We start from the raw sequence: 15969 nt of genomic DNA on the forward strand, positions 1-15969 counted from the left end.
TTAGAACAGGAAAAGCAAAAAAAAGGCAATGCTCAAATTGTTGGTCGCCACAATTCCACACGATATGTGCTCCCCACAACTCCCACATTTTCCACTGTTTTAGTCTTTTAGACTAGTGACTAATCTGAAGAGCGATGGGAATGAAAGAGTACCTTAATTAGAGGTTAAAAGTCAACTAAGTCGAGTGCGGGTGGTAATTTACTAACTACTTGAACACGACTCGACTCCAAATCAATCATTCATAATCGCACTCTAATTAAATAAAGCTCAATTTCTGAAGCACAAGACTGTCTTGATACCGTATCGTCAATGCTCGAGTTGAGTTCATATGAACAAGTTTTTAGAAAAGACATAAAAGATTCATAAGTTAACATACCGTGTTCCAAAAGTATGATAAGTCATCCTAATTAAACATAACTCTGGCTAATTAATCATGCTCGCAAGCCACTTGAGTCGTGTTATTGAGCACAAGCTGACCGTGAGATTTCAATTTCCAAGGCACTCACGGACTTCTTACGCAACATATGTGACCTATATCAATCCCCAAGACACTCGTTAACGGGACTCAAAAGACAAACATAAACACAAGGTATTGAGAACATGGGTTTACCGTTCGTCTTATTCTTTCAATTGCTAGATACAAGGAGAACGTGAGGTTATATAAATGCGAACTCTGAGCCCCACATGGAGAGAGATAAATGAGGACGGGCGGTAGGAACCACGGCCGTTTACGCTGTTCAGCACTTAAATCCCGGTGTGTCGGTTAGCCCTTTACTGCAACTTTCAGATCCCAAATCTTTCCTTTCCTTTTCATTTTGTTTTTGTTTTCCTTATGGACCGACACCTTCAAATTTCGTTTTCTTCATTTACAGGAGCTTTTAATGGCGACGAGCCACGGTTTTTTGTCTTCTTCGTTTACAAGGCAGCTCTTGGTCCTATACGAGCAGAAGAGGCCCCCAGCTTGAATGAGACGATATTTCATCACTTCATGGTCCTTCGCCTTTATCTCGGCCGACACCCTCAGGGAACTAAACTAGAGGTTCACTTAGATAATAATAAATACGTGATAGCGAATTAAGGTAAAGGTGATAAGGACTGGAGAACAACTAACGAAAGCTCCCTTCTGGGGGAAGTCGCAACCCATGCCGGCACATCACATGAGAAGATAATTTATTGCATATCAATTGGAAGACCTAGTGATTTGCTTCTTCCTTGAGCATCTCTGTTTTTAACGTTTTCCTAGCAATAAGATCCAGGAGATTGAACTTTACCAAAAAAAAAAAAAAAGATCCAGGAGATTGAACAGAAAACCACAGATTTTGACAGGTACGTGTTGAAATACCCAGTAAAAATGAGATGACAAGTAGATGCAACTCACTGTTGATGGGCCATTTTAATGGTGTGCAAGACACTCTCAGTTTATATATCAAATCCAATGAGGATAAACCTTTGGCCTTGCTTGAAGAACTTTTAGTGGGAAAAGAAAGAAAAAAAGGGAAAACCTTTGATCGTCGTTACCGAATCTCAGAAGAAGGCACATGAAATTCGATCATCTGCATCCCTCTTCCAGCTACTGCTATTTGGTACTGGTCCCTGAAATGGGATTAAAATGAAAGGAGCTTTAGAAACTGCCAGAGGAGAATTTTGTGCTGCTCAGGTTTAATGGGGGAATATGCATCACTAACCAGCAAATGGATCTTGCATCCAATGCTTCCGGCTCTGGCACACTAATGATAAAATGAGCAAGCTCCGTTGGTGTACCACGTTCCTTGCTAATCCAGCACCTGACACGCTGATCAAGACCAGTCGAGAAAACCCAAGTGCCGTCTGTCCAAACGCCTTCATAACAATGATGACCACAGTCAGAACTCAAAGAAGAGGAAGGCATTCAAAGGGATTGTGTATTTCATTTAAAGAAGTTAAAACTTGCAGAAAATTCAACCAGTAACTCTCTAGAAGTGGAAAAGATGTTTTACAAATGAGTGGCATCCCTAATGGTAATAAGAAAAAAACAATTTGGAGTTGACGATGTGCAAACAACGTCAAGGACAAAGTGGATAAGATTCAAAACTATGGAACAAAGCAAATATCATTAAAGATGCGCACAAAATATGTAGTTTGTAGGAAACGATACTCTCTTGAGGAAAAATTGACAAATCCCAATGACTGACCTCAGAAAGTTCAGAGCGAGGGGATGTAAAGGTCAAAAGTAGAAGAAATAATTGCAGACGACATGCAACTTTGACAGATAGAATCAAGAACCAAAATATCCACCACTTATTTACATGTTCAATTCCAAGATAAGGCAATTAACTTTAATCACATGTAACGAAAATAAAAAGATTTGATGTAACCTCTACCTTTTACAGCAGAGTTGTGAGCAGAAGCAATTTTTTCCTGAGAAATGAATTCAATTGTACACTTGGTTTTCTGGTTCTGCTCATCAAGAAGAAATTCCTCAACGAGTATAGAATTTCTGATGTCTGAATTTGGAACATCTGGAACTTGGACTGGGGGCTGCACCAACACCTCAAATTTAAGAAGATGAAGTGCTTGATCATCACCACCACTGACTAACTGGTACAGAAAACGACCATCGGAACTTTGGCCTTGTTTTGTTTCACAAACGTGGAGGCAATTCACGCCAGATTGGTGAACACCATTAAGAACATGGAAAGGATTTACTTCAATAATTTCAAATGAGGAATTAGCTGCATTGCTATCTAACTCAGGGGAGGCATCTAGCATAGAAGATGAAGACCCGCAGGCAACACCGCCAGTCAATTTCCTGTTTAGTTCCTTTATAGCTTTCGCAGTAAAAGGATCATTGATTGGTTGTTCCTTACAAGCAATTTTGCTCAGCGATCTCCACCATCTTCCACCCTGGCTTCCTCTCCCAGTCCGTGGCCGTTTCTGAAAATCCATGAACTTTTCTAGATGGATATTTGACAACCGCCTCATAAAGGCTTCAACACTTTCAGTCAGATCCCAGAAAGCAATGCTCCCATCAGTGGCTCCGCTAATCACGACATATACATTCCCAATCTGCACATTTTCTGTAATTCCAAATGCAAGATCAAATTAAGAACTTTTTTCAGGAATACATGACATCAAGCATGAATAAGTCCAAAACACGACCTCTCTAAAGATTATAACTGTAGACGATAGCATTTGAGTCGAAAAATTGTGGATATGATGTCAACATATTCTAAACAATGCTTTAAGGTCAATAACCAACCATCTGGTAATTGACATCTTCGAATGATGACATGCTGCAATGACAGAACTGGTGATGATAGAGGAACCATCAGAGCAACATCAAACCTGCAATAGGGTGGAGAAGGAGAGACTATGTTTGAGTAAGAAAAAAGAGGGAGCGCAGACAAGGAACCATTCTAATAAGCTCCTTGAAATTACCATAGACGATAGGGTAAGACAAGAGCTCGTATTGCAAGTGTAGCATCTGAACAAGCAACGATAATAAAACAGACAATTAACCTGAAATGAAGACAAGAAGGAAGATAAGACAAAATGCATCAGAATTTGAGAAAGTTACACAACAACACCAAAATAAATATGCCCACCTAGAACCAGAATGTCTAACGAGAAAAGCAGTGACAGCTAGGTATCTCCAGTCATCTTCATTCTTATCAACTGCAGATACTTTTGACTGCAGAGCCTCACTATCAGGCAGAAGTGATTTACATCTTACATTGGTGTCAGAGACACCGATTAGCTTTTTAATGCTTCCTGGTTTTTTGGAAGGCACTGAGTACTTAACTGGCATGTCCGTGGAAAGCCATTGAAATGAAAATGTAGAGGATCCAGCTGATGAAGGCAATGAACTATTTTCGGCTTCTTGTAAATCAGTAACGTCATCTTCTTTCCCATCCTGTTTTCTTCTTCTCAGCAGCCAAGAAGTCAGAACACGCTTTGCACCAACAGAAATAAGCAATGATGGATTACATTCATCCTCCATAAGTGTTCCCTTTACATCCTTTGGGAGGTTCTCTATACCCTTTACATCAGACACGCTAGTACCTGATGAGGTTGTATGGATATTCGAAACACAACATATTGATCTGACAGCTGATCCACCAACATGCTCTCCAAGTAATTTGGATGAAGACCAATTGTCAGTGCACTGAGTATACCTAAATCAGGCACAATTAATTTAGCTTAGTATGTGAGTTGGGTATTCCTTAATTTGCATCTCTAATTGCTCATTAGATGAGATGATGAAACCACATTATTAAGAAACTAGTATTAAATCTGCATGATCCCTAGAAATAGATGGTTGGAAGTTTGACAGATCACCATAAGACTAGGATTTGTCATTGCATAGTCATCGATAAGTTCAACAAAATAATGTGACTCCATACAATATGGCAGGCAGACAACGAGATTTCCTTCTTTGTGTTTAATAATCATCAATTTTTAGTTTCACGATATCAAAAACAAAATCCAGAGTTATCAAGGATAAAAACTGAGATGGGAGCTTCAAAGTCCAGATACAAAATGCTTTTCACTACCTATGCAGTTGTTTTAACCTTGTTTCCCAGATTTAATTAAAAAAAATGTCTTACTGAGGATTTCTAAATTGGTATCAAGTTCTTATAGAAAACAACAAATATCAAAATAAAGAAAAAGGAGGGACAGAAACAAATTGAGAAAGAATGAACAGAGAAAAGGTAAATGAGAACAAGATCAATTAAGCATCGCAAAGCCCAACTAGGTTCTAAAGATTGCGTGTGAAATGGCAGGGGAGCTAGAAAGAGATATCATATAAGGGAAGAATTGGCAACACAAGAGGCTCTAGTAAGCTGACTTTGGTTCGGTGATTCTGACAAAAACCAGCTATATTATGTATGTACATTGATCGAGAGATTCACTGCACTGCATCTGCCAGTCTATTACCAGCTATTGTCAAGTGGAAGTGAATAACCTTTATCTTAAAATTTCAAGAAACTTACTGAGTGTTAACAAAAGCAGAGTTATGTCAATCCGTTGTAAAAGAGAGTCATTACAATACCTAGTCAGCCTCACTGTCCCATCCTCACAACCAGTCACAATCCAACTTGATTGTTTATTTTTTCGGAGCTGGAAATCTCCAGTGACAAAGCATAAAGAATGCACCTCCCTTCCATGGAACTGCAAACGTAGATTTTGAGGGAGTATCTTGTCCTTTGAGTCCTTTATCCAGTGTCTACGGATGTAAATAATATCATCCTGGAATGGACAAGTTAGAACAAAAGCAATATTTCAAAGTGGAAACTATATGTTATTTTCCCAAAGTATGCTTGACCAGAAAAACATGCATATACGAAAAGAGAGCCTGTTTCCTTATAAAGTGCGTCAATGCACAGTTTAATCTGACTACTAAACACAAATCTTACAGCAGAGAGTGGGCAAGATGTTAAAAAAGGATAGGAGAAGACTTTAAAAAGATGTGAATAAAGACTTGAAATAAGATCTTGAGCCTTGGATAAAGAAACTTGATACAAGACAGAATAAAGGCATAAAATGGTTAATGTAGCCAACCCCATGTACTTGAATGAGATAAGGCATAAGATGACGCATAACCCTTGGATCATACTAAAACTTGACAAAATAGCGTAAGATGAATCATGTAGCCAACCCCAGTTAGGAGAATAAGAATCTGTTCTGCATGCCAATTTCTTCAAGAGCCGTGGCATTGGAAAAGAGTGAGGATATTATCAGCCTGAATGATTAGATCATAAGCCAAAATTTACAAACTTTGGAAGGGCTTTCTCCTAGGACTCAATTAATAAAAGGTCAATTGAATTTGTTCTGCCGAATTATTTCATCTTCAGTAGGCCCATTTATGAGGTGAGACGCACCGCTAGTCCTGCTATTCAGTTACTGGAGACAACCAACTAGTGGCAAAAGTGTCTCAGACAATCAAATAAAATGATGTCAGATTTTTCCACAGATAAATTCCAACGATCAACTAAATGATGTCAGGTAATTATAGAAATAGATTTCTGATGGGATTCACTAATTCTATCTCCAATGTGATCTCACTTCCGTATGATAACACAAACAAACCTTGACATAAGCAAAGCAGTTCTTCATCTCTGGTACATCACCCAGATAATAAGAATGTGGACGCCGCCAACCACCACATGAAACTTGCAGGACCTGTTCCAGTGGTAATGTAAGAAATTACAACAAATGTCTATCCCATGACACGAACAAGAGAAGAAAAGAAAAAAAATACAAATAACAAATTAAACAAATAAATGAAGAGAAGAAAAGCAAGAGAACCTTAGCCTCAGTTACTAGGTTCCATATTATAAAATCTGTGGAGGCAAAACCAGATGCATAACTGCCACTTGTTCTGTAACCGGTAGATTCATTTTCAGTGGAAACAGATTCAATCATGCTTAATTCTTTCACCTGCTTCATCCCTACAAAATTTAAAGATTGCAGACCTTTGTCATATTCCATGTAGCATATGCATCCATCAGCTCCAGTCTGAAACCACAAAGACTGTGTGTCATTTAATGTAAAAATGTCCTGGCAGACACCATTCCCATGGTATAATTTAAACATGTTTGCCTCAAGAGAGATGCACATAGTAAAGGTCTTACAGAACGTAATTCAATGTGATTGAAACTCATGTGAGCCACTGAAATGCTGGAAACTGCTGAGATGCCATGGGCTCCTTTAAAATGGTTTACTGGAGAGATTTTAGCTGCTGACACGACAAAGGTATCCAGCAACAGGTCCTTCAATAAAGGGAACAGAACCAGATTACCCCGTAGATCCCCACAGATCAGCAGCTGCAACATCAAGCAAGATGATCAGGTCCATCTGGACCCTGCACAACACAGACTTGTTGATAATAAGGTTGGGTTTCCTAAAAGTAGTGTTTAATCAAATATTTGGTGCAGAAATTACATGTTTTGGAAAATTGATAAAATGAAGATCGCTGGCTATGTTGGAAGGGAGATGATTTTCCTTTTTTTCATAGCCCCAATGGCTATCAGCAATGGCCAAGGTTGGACACAGTAGATAATCATGCACTTGCTACAAAAGGATTTTTCTAACCTGTGACCGTTGAAATGGGCATCCATGATATCTTAAATGTTAACCTCAAGATGTGGTCAATATAGTGCAACAGATAATGTGAGTTACGACAAACAAAATAACACTGTTTTCAAGAATTTAGCATTTGTATCTCCTTTATAGTATAACAAACATTTAGCTTTCTTATAGATACATTTTATTATAGGTTTTCTTACAGTTGATAATGCCAAAAAGGAAGTGTGATAACAATGATCACAAGCATATACCTCGCTCTCAAATGCCACATCCAAGCACATAATTCGAGCACCCAAATCTGATTTGAACTCTGCAATCAAGGAAATCTGTGGACTGTTTTCTGGATAAAGAGAACTAGATTGTGAAACCTCGAAGAATCTCCAAAGTTTCAAGGCTCCTCTAGGGTCAGCAGTGAAAATGAACCTAGAAGTATGGAAACCAAAGATGATTATAAGGACCTAGAAAAAAACAAACACCATAAATTTGAGCAACAAACAAATAGCAAAGGCTAGCTTTTCAGAGACTAGAAAGCTCTTGTGCACATCAGTAGACAATAGTTTCAGAAACTTGACTTCAAGCTTTTACTACATTGATATGACACAAAACCCTTAGGATCACCATAGTGCACTTCAAATTAAGTGTGCCAGGGAAAAACATACCAGATCCTGAGTCCACTCCACTTCCATAAGTAAAAACCATCAGATACATTGCTATCCTCAGACTTTAACGCCCTTACAATTACAACAATAGTTCTCCTACATTAAGCATTTCCTTTTGTTCCCAATACCCCAAAGCGACCTGCCTAACAAGGTTTTGATGAAAGCATTTCTTTCCTAAACAAACAAGGTCTACTTGTTGTGTTACCAGGCCAGTCCCTTTCTCCTCGTTCATCCCCTACAACCAAACTCATGTTTTCCTCTACAGTGTTGGCCACAAGGAAGTTATACAATGAATTAATACTAACTTATGATGAGGTTCCAACAATGTTTGGTCATTCCTTTGAGAATTTAATTATCAGCAGTTCATCGACATGTTGCAATGTTCAAGAAGAGAGTTTACCTATGTCCTAGTGATTTGCACCAATGGATTCCCAAGAGCTGTCGATCCATTTCAGCTGCCCAAGAGAAGCTGGTGCTCACTTTAGGAGAATCAGAATTCTTCACAACTCTGACAACTGTTGTCCATCCTTTACCGTCTCCAACAGCAACCCAATCATCAGCATCAATCCGAGGATCATATGGATTTGAGGGCAACAGTTCCATACAAATAACTTGCACCTCATTACTTACTTGAGCAAGTTCAGTCCACCTTAGATCGCCATCATTGCATAATTTAGCATGATAGAGATAACCGTGATTAGTGGCAATATACATCACATCTTCACATGAGAAGCTCAAGCATCGGACATACTCACTTTTGCTGCAACAAGTCATGAAAAATCTGTTAAAGCATCGCACATTACTTGTCTACGCAGCTTATATGATCTTTCTATACATGTGATCTTTCTCCACCTCATAGCTTAAGCTTTTACATTGGACTTTCTAACATGTTACTTAAGGTCTGTCGCATCAGATTCATTTCCATTGTGAGGCTCCCTATTTGTCATTTCCAAGAACGTCTTAAGTCTCGTTTGAATGCGAAAAGGGAGTTAAAATATCCCACATCACTTGTCCATTAGGTTAATATGCCTTTATATACATTGGGTCTCCCTCCACCTAATTACTTGATCATTTAGGTTAGACTTTCTAACAAAACCAACAACAGTGCAGGAAATAAGGAAATGATAAAATAAAGTGAAAATACCGACAGAAAAAGAAATATGAACTTCTTAAATGCCATTTCAAACACAGAAAAATGTCCACGTCAAATCTTAATTCACTCTCAAGTCACAGCTCATTTACCCTGCTCATCAATGTGACGAAGCAATGGCATCACAACAGATTCACTAGAAACCCCAGGAGAATAATCTTCAATCATATCATTTCTTGACAGTTGGCCAGCTAAAGCAAGTTCCTTTTCTTTCCTGGACCTTGAAGAAATGCATGAAGTTTTTTTTTTTTTTTTTTTTTTGGGGGGGGGATGCATCCACCATTATTGAGTACTTCCCATTTAACAACATGATTCAACATCAAGATATTTAGTCTTTTCCTATTTTTCAGTACAACGGAATCTAGATTTTTCAAATCTAAAGTAAGCTAACATTACCTGTCCATGTGTCCGCTATGACCTGATGAATTCGGAAGATGTGAAGTAAATAGCTCAGTTCCGTCACTCAAGTCTTTTATGTTGGACTGTTTTGCGGAAGCCTCAGCTAAAGAAGCATCCAGTTTATGCACTTTAATTGCAGAGTCAAAACCACCAGTGACAAGGAGTGAAGACCATGGATCATAGAGACACCGCCATATACCCCTTCCACTGAAACACAATAGTGGCATGCCAATAGCAACTCATCATTGTATTGATACCAATGATATTCATTGAGGACAGTCATAGACTGAAAATATATACTTCTACCAAAAAAGAAAATTATAAAATAAATAATTCATTGGGATGCAGACAATTGGAATTTGTTTTTTCAATGAAACAAATAAATCCTAGAGGCAGCATTATCCAAAAATGAAGGCACAAAAAATCCAATGGGGGTTGAGAATTTAGATTTGCTTTATGCCAGCTTCCTAGCATTCTCCTTCGCAAGCAAGGTGTCAACAATGTACACAGTGAAATCTTCTCTAAAATTGAAAAAGGGCAAGCACCACCATCACATGTGGTGTGCATTTGAATCAACATCAATGGAAAAAAGAAAACAACTCTAATAACTTACATATGCTCTTTGATGACATCATGCTGTTGTCCATCCAGTCCCCACACACGACATGAGCAATCCTCGCCAGCAGTAACAATCAACTAAGTAAAATCACAAGAAATAAAAGTTAGTCACATCACTCAGAAAAGACGCCCATAAGAATAATGAGGACTTAATTCCACGGAAACTCTTAAAAAGATGGTCATAACATCGAGTGAGCACTCTCAGTATTTGAATATGAAACAAAATACATGAAATGCCTATGGGGTGACATTTGAACTAATCTATACCAAATACCAAATCTCTAGTACCAATTGCTTTACTTTGATCTTACAATGCGGTTCCTATTGTGCCTTTTTTATACTTCAATGCAAGTTCAAGGCTTTTTCATAAGAACCAGCCCGACGACTAATTTATTTAGGAAAGAAAAACATGTTCCAAAATGCTAGTAAAAAAAATACAATGTGAGAGACAACTTCAGACACACAAGCAAAAAGAAATACAACAACCGTTTAGTTTACATTATTGCCCAAGATTAAATTTTTAAATTACTAGTTCTCCAGGAATGAAGGTCCAGTTCATTAAACACAAAAGAGCCTTCCATTTGCATTTGATGAATCCAATATGGCTCATGTTACACCAACTTGCGTATAAACCATCGCAGCAACTAAAAGTCCAAAGCAACTACTTTATAGCTCTTGTCAAAGTAGCATTCCACAGGCAAATAACAACAGGAACATCAATGTCACTCAACTCAAAAGAACACTTACACACAGCTTAAAATAGATAATTGGCATTGTCGAAATATTTCCATGCCATTGCCTTCTCAGCGGTCTTATATCACTCTGTTAACGAATCTTACATTATCAGATATATAGCAATCCCAAACTCGAGCACTGTGTCCAAAAAGCAATCCAACCTCCCCCGCATCTTCAGAATATTGCACCTTGCAATGAACTTCCCAAATACGTGCACTGCATGAATAAGAAAAGTGAATCAGCAATTTTTCCATCGTGAAAGCCATTTGGAAAAATTACACTGGCGCTGCAGGGTTTAAAAGATCAACCTACGATCATCAGATACAGAGACGAGTTTGGAGCCATCAGAGGACCATGCAATTCTAAATATTGAACCTTCATGACCAACAAGTCTACAGATGTGATAGGCTTCATAGCGAAGACATTCGTGGAGGAGACTGTTGCCAGCACAAGAGTTTGTCAGGCCTTCTTCTGTGAGCTCATTTGAAGATGGAGCATCATGATTGGGAACCACTTTCCAGATCAAAATCTGTCCAATACATTCATGCAATTTGCTTAAGTTTCACCCAGAAGCAAAAAAGATGCAGGGCAATAGCTAGCAAAACTGTCCGACTCAGACTTTTAGTAAAATTTCAGGAGCAAATACCAGATAATCAAAGAAAGCCATTTTCTAATTTAAATATTTCAAAAGGAACAAATCAAAGAATGACATGAAAAAAAGAAATTCACGGGCAAGAAAAGATGCACCCCTTGCAACAATTGAACAAGGAGAACTGATGCAGAAAAGTCGAGTTTCACACTAAATCTCAAATGTTAAAGGGGTAAAATGATCACATGTTCACAAAAAGGACTGAAATCAGAACGTGTGCAATACAAATTCACAATATATAAAGATTGAATGATTCGCCACCTCATTGTAAATTGTTCCAGATGCAACTTGGAGATCTTGAAGATTGTCACCCCACAACCGCATGGAGTACAGAAGGCATCTCTCTGCATTTACAATCAACCCAAAGTTAAAAAAAGAGGAAACTATCAAATCTTTTTCCCTTTTATATTGATTTTTGTTTTTGCAGGGAATTGGGACAAGGGGACGTGGCTTGCAGATTATATATCCGGAAAAAAAAAGAAAAAAAAGAAGAAGAATAAATAGGTATACAGAGTTGTCACTGTATCAACTAACGAAACTGCAATACCCTCATACTACTATAATACAATTTGAAGAGCGGAAAAGAGCGATAAAAATCGATGACTAACCAGGGAAGAAACTGCAAGAACAAAGCTACATTTATCGACGTCCCAAAGGCGTATGGAGTTGTCACTGCATCCTATAGCAACGGTAAGACACCTCTGCAGCTCATCCTCAGAAGTTCCATTCTCCTACTAACCGAAATTCTCGACTCAATCAAAACACCGCGAAAAAAAAAAACAAAAACAATCAAAGCTCGAACAGTAGATTTGTCCCGAACCAAGAAGACGGCCGAAGCCTCTCACCTTCAAGAAGCGAACATCCATAACCCAGTGGCTCAACCTCGGCGCCGCGGAAACCAGCTCCAAATCCGCGGACAGCACAGTTCCGCTCCCCTCGCCAGCTCCCCTTCCGAGCCGCACGGACAGGCGGAACAGCTTCACTCTCCTCTCACCGTACACGGCGATGACGTAATCGAGCGTCGAAGAAGACGAGGACGATCCGCCGGGGAAATCGGCGCCGCCGAGGACGATACCGTGTACGCGGATCCCCCGGAAGACGTAGAACGTCCGCACCATGGCCCCGGACGCCAGGTCGAACAGCGACACCTGCGAGCCGGAACCTGCAGACGGGAAACGGAAGGAGCACGCCGGTCGGTCTCGCGATTCCGAGTCGAGTCCAGAAGAGAGAGAGAGTACCGGCGAGGAGGAGAGGGAGAGGGGAGGGAGGAGGGAGGTGGAGGAAGCAGAGAGCGGAGATTTCCCCGAGGTACTGCCCGCCCTGAATCCGCCATCCGCGCCGCCGCTGCTGCTGAAGCTGGTGCTGCTGGTGCTGCTGGTGCTGGTGCTCTACGGGGTCCGCCATTTGCGCTGCGAAATGCGGAGCTCTGGCTCTTGCCGTGGTGCTCGCCGCTCGTGCTCGCGGAGCTGCTGGTGTGCGCGCGCTTCGTGAGGTTCATGAGAGGTTTTTGCCGTGCCCCGAAAAGGAAGAAGAAGAAGGGTTAAAAAAATAAATATAAATATATATTTATATAATTTTAAAAAAAAAAATAAGAAAGAAGAAGGGAAAAAGAAGAGCGAAAAAATTAAAATGAGAAAGAGGGGGGAAAATGCGGTGAGCGTGGATCGAACACGCGACCTTCAGATCTTCAGTCTGACGCTCTCCCGACTGAGCTATCCCCGCCTTGCTGTCCTTGATTGCTTCTTAAGATGGATATATAGAGTTTCTAATATGGTTAATAGTCTTAACTTAATACCGTGGACCAATCGAATTTAAGTTGCCGTATCCATTCTACTTCCTTCCCACCTTTCCAGACTCTTCTTCCTTCTCCCTACCTATCTCTCTCTCTCTCTAGTTTCTGCGCAGAGGATCGGGAAGATGACCTCCTTCAAGGACGAGTTCACATTCGGTTCGTACCTTCTATCTCTCTCTCGATCGATCGATTCTACGCACTCTGTCGTATGTTCGATCGAAATGCTCGAGACTAATCCACCCCAATTTCTTCCTTCTGCTGCCACTGACAGAGGAAAGGTTGGACGAGTCGCGCGACATCATCGCCAAGTACCCCAACCGCGTCCCCGTGAGTAGTCCCCTCCAACATCTTCTCCTCCTCAAAATCCCCCCCTTTCCCCGTTTTCCCTTTCCCCCTTATTAGCCCGACAGCGGTGATATTGGGATGTGGGTCTGGTTTCTGATTGTGTTGCCCCAACGATTCTGGCATTTTGTTTTGTCCATAGAAGGTGTTCTGTTCGTTTTCGGCGCATGATGTTTTGTTTTTTCTTTAGCCTTTTTGAGCGGAGCTGTTTGCTTGACGCGATCCACCGATTCCTTGCAGGTAGTTGTGGAGAGATATTCGAGAACGAAACTTCCTGACATGGAGAAAAAGAAGTAAGTCGAAAAGGGTAGTTTTGCTTTACATTAGCATCACTCGAGCAGTGTGCCCGCGATGTACAAGCGGAAGCTATGAATGTTTCGTTAGCCCACTCTTGCGTTCTTGCTGTTGATTGTAATTATCAAGCTCTGTGGTTCTTTCTGGCTTGTGCGAAATAGTACGGTTTCTTCCTGTATGCACCGAGGGTTTGCTACGTTAAGTTGTGGCGTAGATGGGTACTTGTTATGTGGACATTCGAGGCCCCCAATGGGATGTGCAAACAGGATAGCCGCTGTCTCGGATGACAAATGGTCTTGGCAGCTATCTTGAGCGTCTCTTGTATCTATCAACTTCAGTGCTCGCTGCGTCCTTTGAGAAATGAGAGCTGCTGTTGAAAAAGTCATGTTCTTTAAAGCTTCTTGTCGACCCAGTTGATGAGCAAAACCATTTAACGAGTATTGTTGTGATGGTTGTTGGCGTGTTCTGATGAAAAATATTAGGGAAAAGTGGCGATGTATTGTCCATTACCACATTAACCAGCACTCCAAGCGCAGCAGTGAGAGAGGACATCAAAACTAATGCAGCTTTGTCCTTAACTGCAGTGCTTTGTTTTTGCTTTGACAGATTTTTGGTTCCTCGAGACATGTCCGTCGGACAGTTCATCTACATCTTGAGCAGCAGGCTTCGCGTGCCTCCTGGAAAAGCTCTGTTCGTCTTTGTAAAGAACACACTGCCGCAGACAGGTAAATTTTGCCTTTTCGATTTTTTAACTATATGAATGAAAGGCGTGGAAGCTTTGCATTTATCGCCACTTCTTTTGATTGTTTGCTGCAGCCAGTTTGATGGACTCTGTATATGAATCATATAAGGACGAGGACGGATTTCTGTACATGTGTTACAGTAGTGAGAAAACCTTTGGCTCGCAAATAATGTAGATGTGTGGATAACGGCATCTTGTGAACTTGAAATGTGTCAATTCATTTAAATTACATTGTACACCACATGTTGCATTGCTAGATATTCAATGTCTATTTGGTGTAATTTCCTTTTTTGCCTTTGTGAGGCTCACTCAATCTCTGCTCAAGCCTCAATATACACAAGTAATTGTTTACGTTCTTTCTCTTCTTGCATGTTCGCACTGCTTTCAATTGCATTTTTTCTGAGTATTCAGAGTGAAGTCGTCGGGCAGTCAGTCTCTTTTTCTAATTGACATGCTCATGCCTTGGGAGTGCCTTTGTTCAGCGGAAAAATGTTCTGCGTAGTTTTCTTAACCTTCAGATGATGTTTTCTCCTAGAAACACTTGAGAACGATCACTACATCCCACGGTTTCTGACTTTTCTAATGGCAAGAGTTATCTTTTGACATGTTTCCTAACATTTAGCCACTGGCTCTTGTATGATATTGAATATTCGGGTTAAACTCAATGTAGAGGGTCATGTCTTTTTGAGCTGGACTAGGCTCGATCATTGAATATAAAGTCAAAAGCAAGTTGAGCTTGTACTCAAGATTGAGATAGAGCCAGAGATTTAAATATACAGTTTATGTATAAAAATTTTGGCATTTTATGCAGCTTCGACAAAAATGCAGGCTGTACCAAATTATCACAAATAGCGGCGCTCATACATTGCCTTAAGTACAAGGTTTGGCTAATGGACTGGTAAGCCTAAACTTATCTCGGACAATTCACAACTTAAGTTCGAGTTCGAGTATTTAGCATTTTTTAATGGGTCGATTAAAAATCCAAATAAAGTAATGGGAAAAGCTAATGCCCTTTCGGTACTTTTTTATTTTCAAGAAAAATATCTTTATAGGTAATCTAGATTGATTTTAATTAACTTTTCAAACATATGAGGTGATGGAGTGCACAATCCACCAATTTAACAAATTACAGGACTTATTTCGTAGCAATGAAAGTATATGTTAGGTCAAAATTCATATTAACAACCCTATATGTAATTTCTAATTAACACGTAGTTACTTAAATTTTTTGGATTTTCTCTCGTTTAATGAAATCTAAGTTATATGTCTTGCAATTTAAGTAAATGGCTTAATTCTAATAACGGACAATTTCTAATCAAATGGATCTAGCAACAATTATTAAATGACATGAACCTAATTCTATATAACATGTGCATGATATTTTTGTATTTTTTTTTTTATAAAAATTCATAGTTAAAAATTACTAACAATAAAAATCTAATTGAAGTGAGCTATTTTAAGTTAGGAAATAGACTAATCTAAATCCTATATTAACTTAGAAATTTATCTCGACATGCAATT

The 15969-nt window shown here is 39.6% G+C and overlaps 2 protein-coding genes and 1 non-coding gene across 4 annotated transcripts; 1 reads left to right on the plus strand and 2 right to left on the minus strand.

Annotated features, from left to right (window-relative positions):
* Window positions 1-1293: 1293 nt before the first annotated feature.
* On the minus strand, window positions 1294-12795 carry LOC104424636 (WD repeat-containing protein 6). Of its 2 annotated transcripts, XM_039305418.1 has the most exons (20): window positions 12517-12795; window positions 12124-12440; window positions 11889-12006; window positions 11540-11625; window positions 10938-11158; window positions 10734-10845; window positions 9890-9972; window positions 9274-9483; window positions 8128-8487; window positions 7320-7491; window positions 6615-6806; window positions 6289-6498; window positions 6070-6162; window positions 5033-5229; window positions 3585-4154; window positions 3418-3498; window positions 3239-3324; window positions 2361-3056; window positions 1686-1839; window positions 1294-1593 (listed from the first exon to the last, which is right to left on the minus strand). In XM_039305418.1, the coding sequence occupies exons 1-20, from the start codon at window positions 12680-12682 to the stop codon at window positions 1515-1517; spliced, it is 4203 nt and encodes a 1400-aa protein (XP_039161352.1). In that variant the 5' UTR covers window positions 12683-12795; the 3' UTR covers window positions 1294-1514. The 2 variants fall into 2 exon arrangements, with proteins under 2 accessions (XP_039161352.1, XP_039161351.1); XM_039305417.1 differs by lacking the exon at window positions 12517-12795 and having other exon boundaries at window positions 11540-11622; window positions 11887-12012; window positions 12124-12246.
* A 132-nt stretch (window positions 12796-12927) lies between these two features.
* On the minus strand, window positions 12928-13000 carry TRNAF-GAA. The gene has a single exon. It is a non-coding gene; the product is annotated as a tRNA-Phe (tRNA).
* A 107-nt stretch (window positions 13001-13107) lies between these two features.
* On the plus strand, window positions 13108-14814 carry LOC104424637 (autophagy-related protein 8i). Its single transcript, XM_010037106.3, has 5 exons — window positions 13108-13226; window positions 13342-13397; window positions 13653-13705; window positions 14313-14431; window positions 14523-14814. The coding sequence occupies exons 1-5, from the start codon at window positions 13196-13198 to the stop codon at window positions 14621-14623; spliced, it is 360 nt and encodes a 119-aa protein (XP_010035408.1). The 5' UTR covers window positions 13108-13195; the 3' UTR covers window positions 14624-14814.
* Window positions 14815-15969: the final 1155 nt, after the last annotated feature.

This window comes from Eucalyptus grandis, chromosome 11 (assembly GCF_016545825.1).
Source record: "Eucalyptus grandis isolate ANBG69807.140 chromosome 11, ASM1654582v1, whole genome shotgun sequence".
Lineage (NCBI taxonomy): Eukaryota > Viridiplantae > Streptophyta > Magnoliopsida > Myrtales > Myrtaceae > Eucalyptus > Eucalyptus grandis.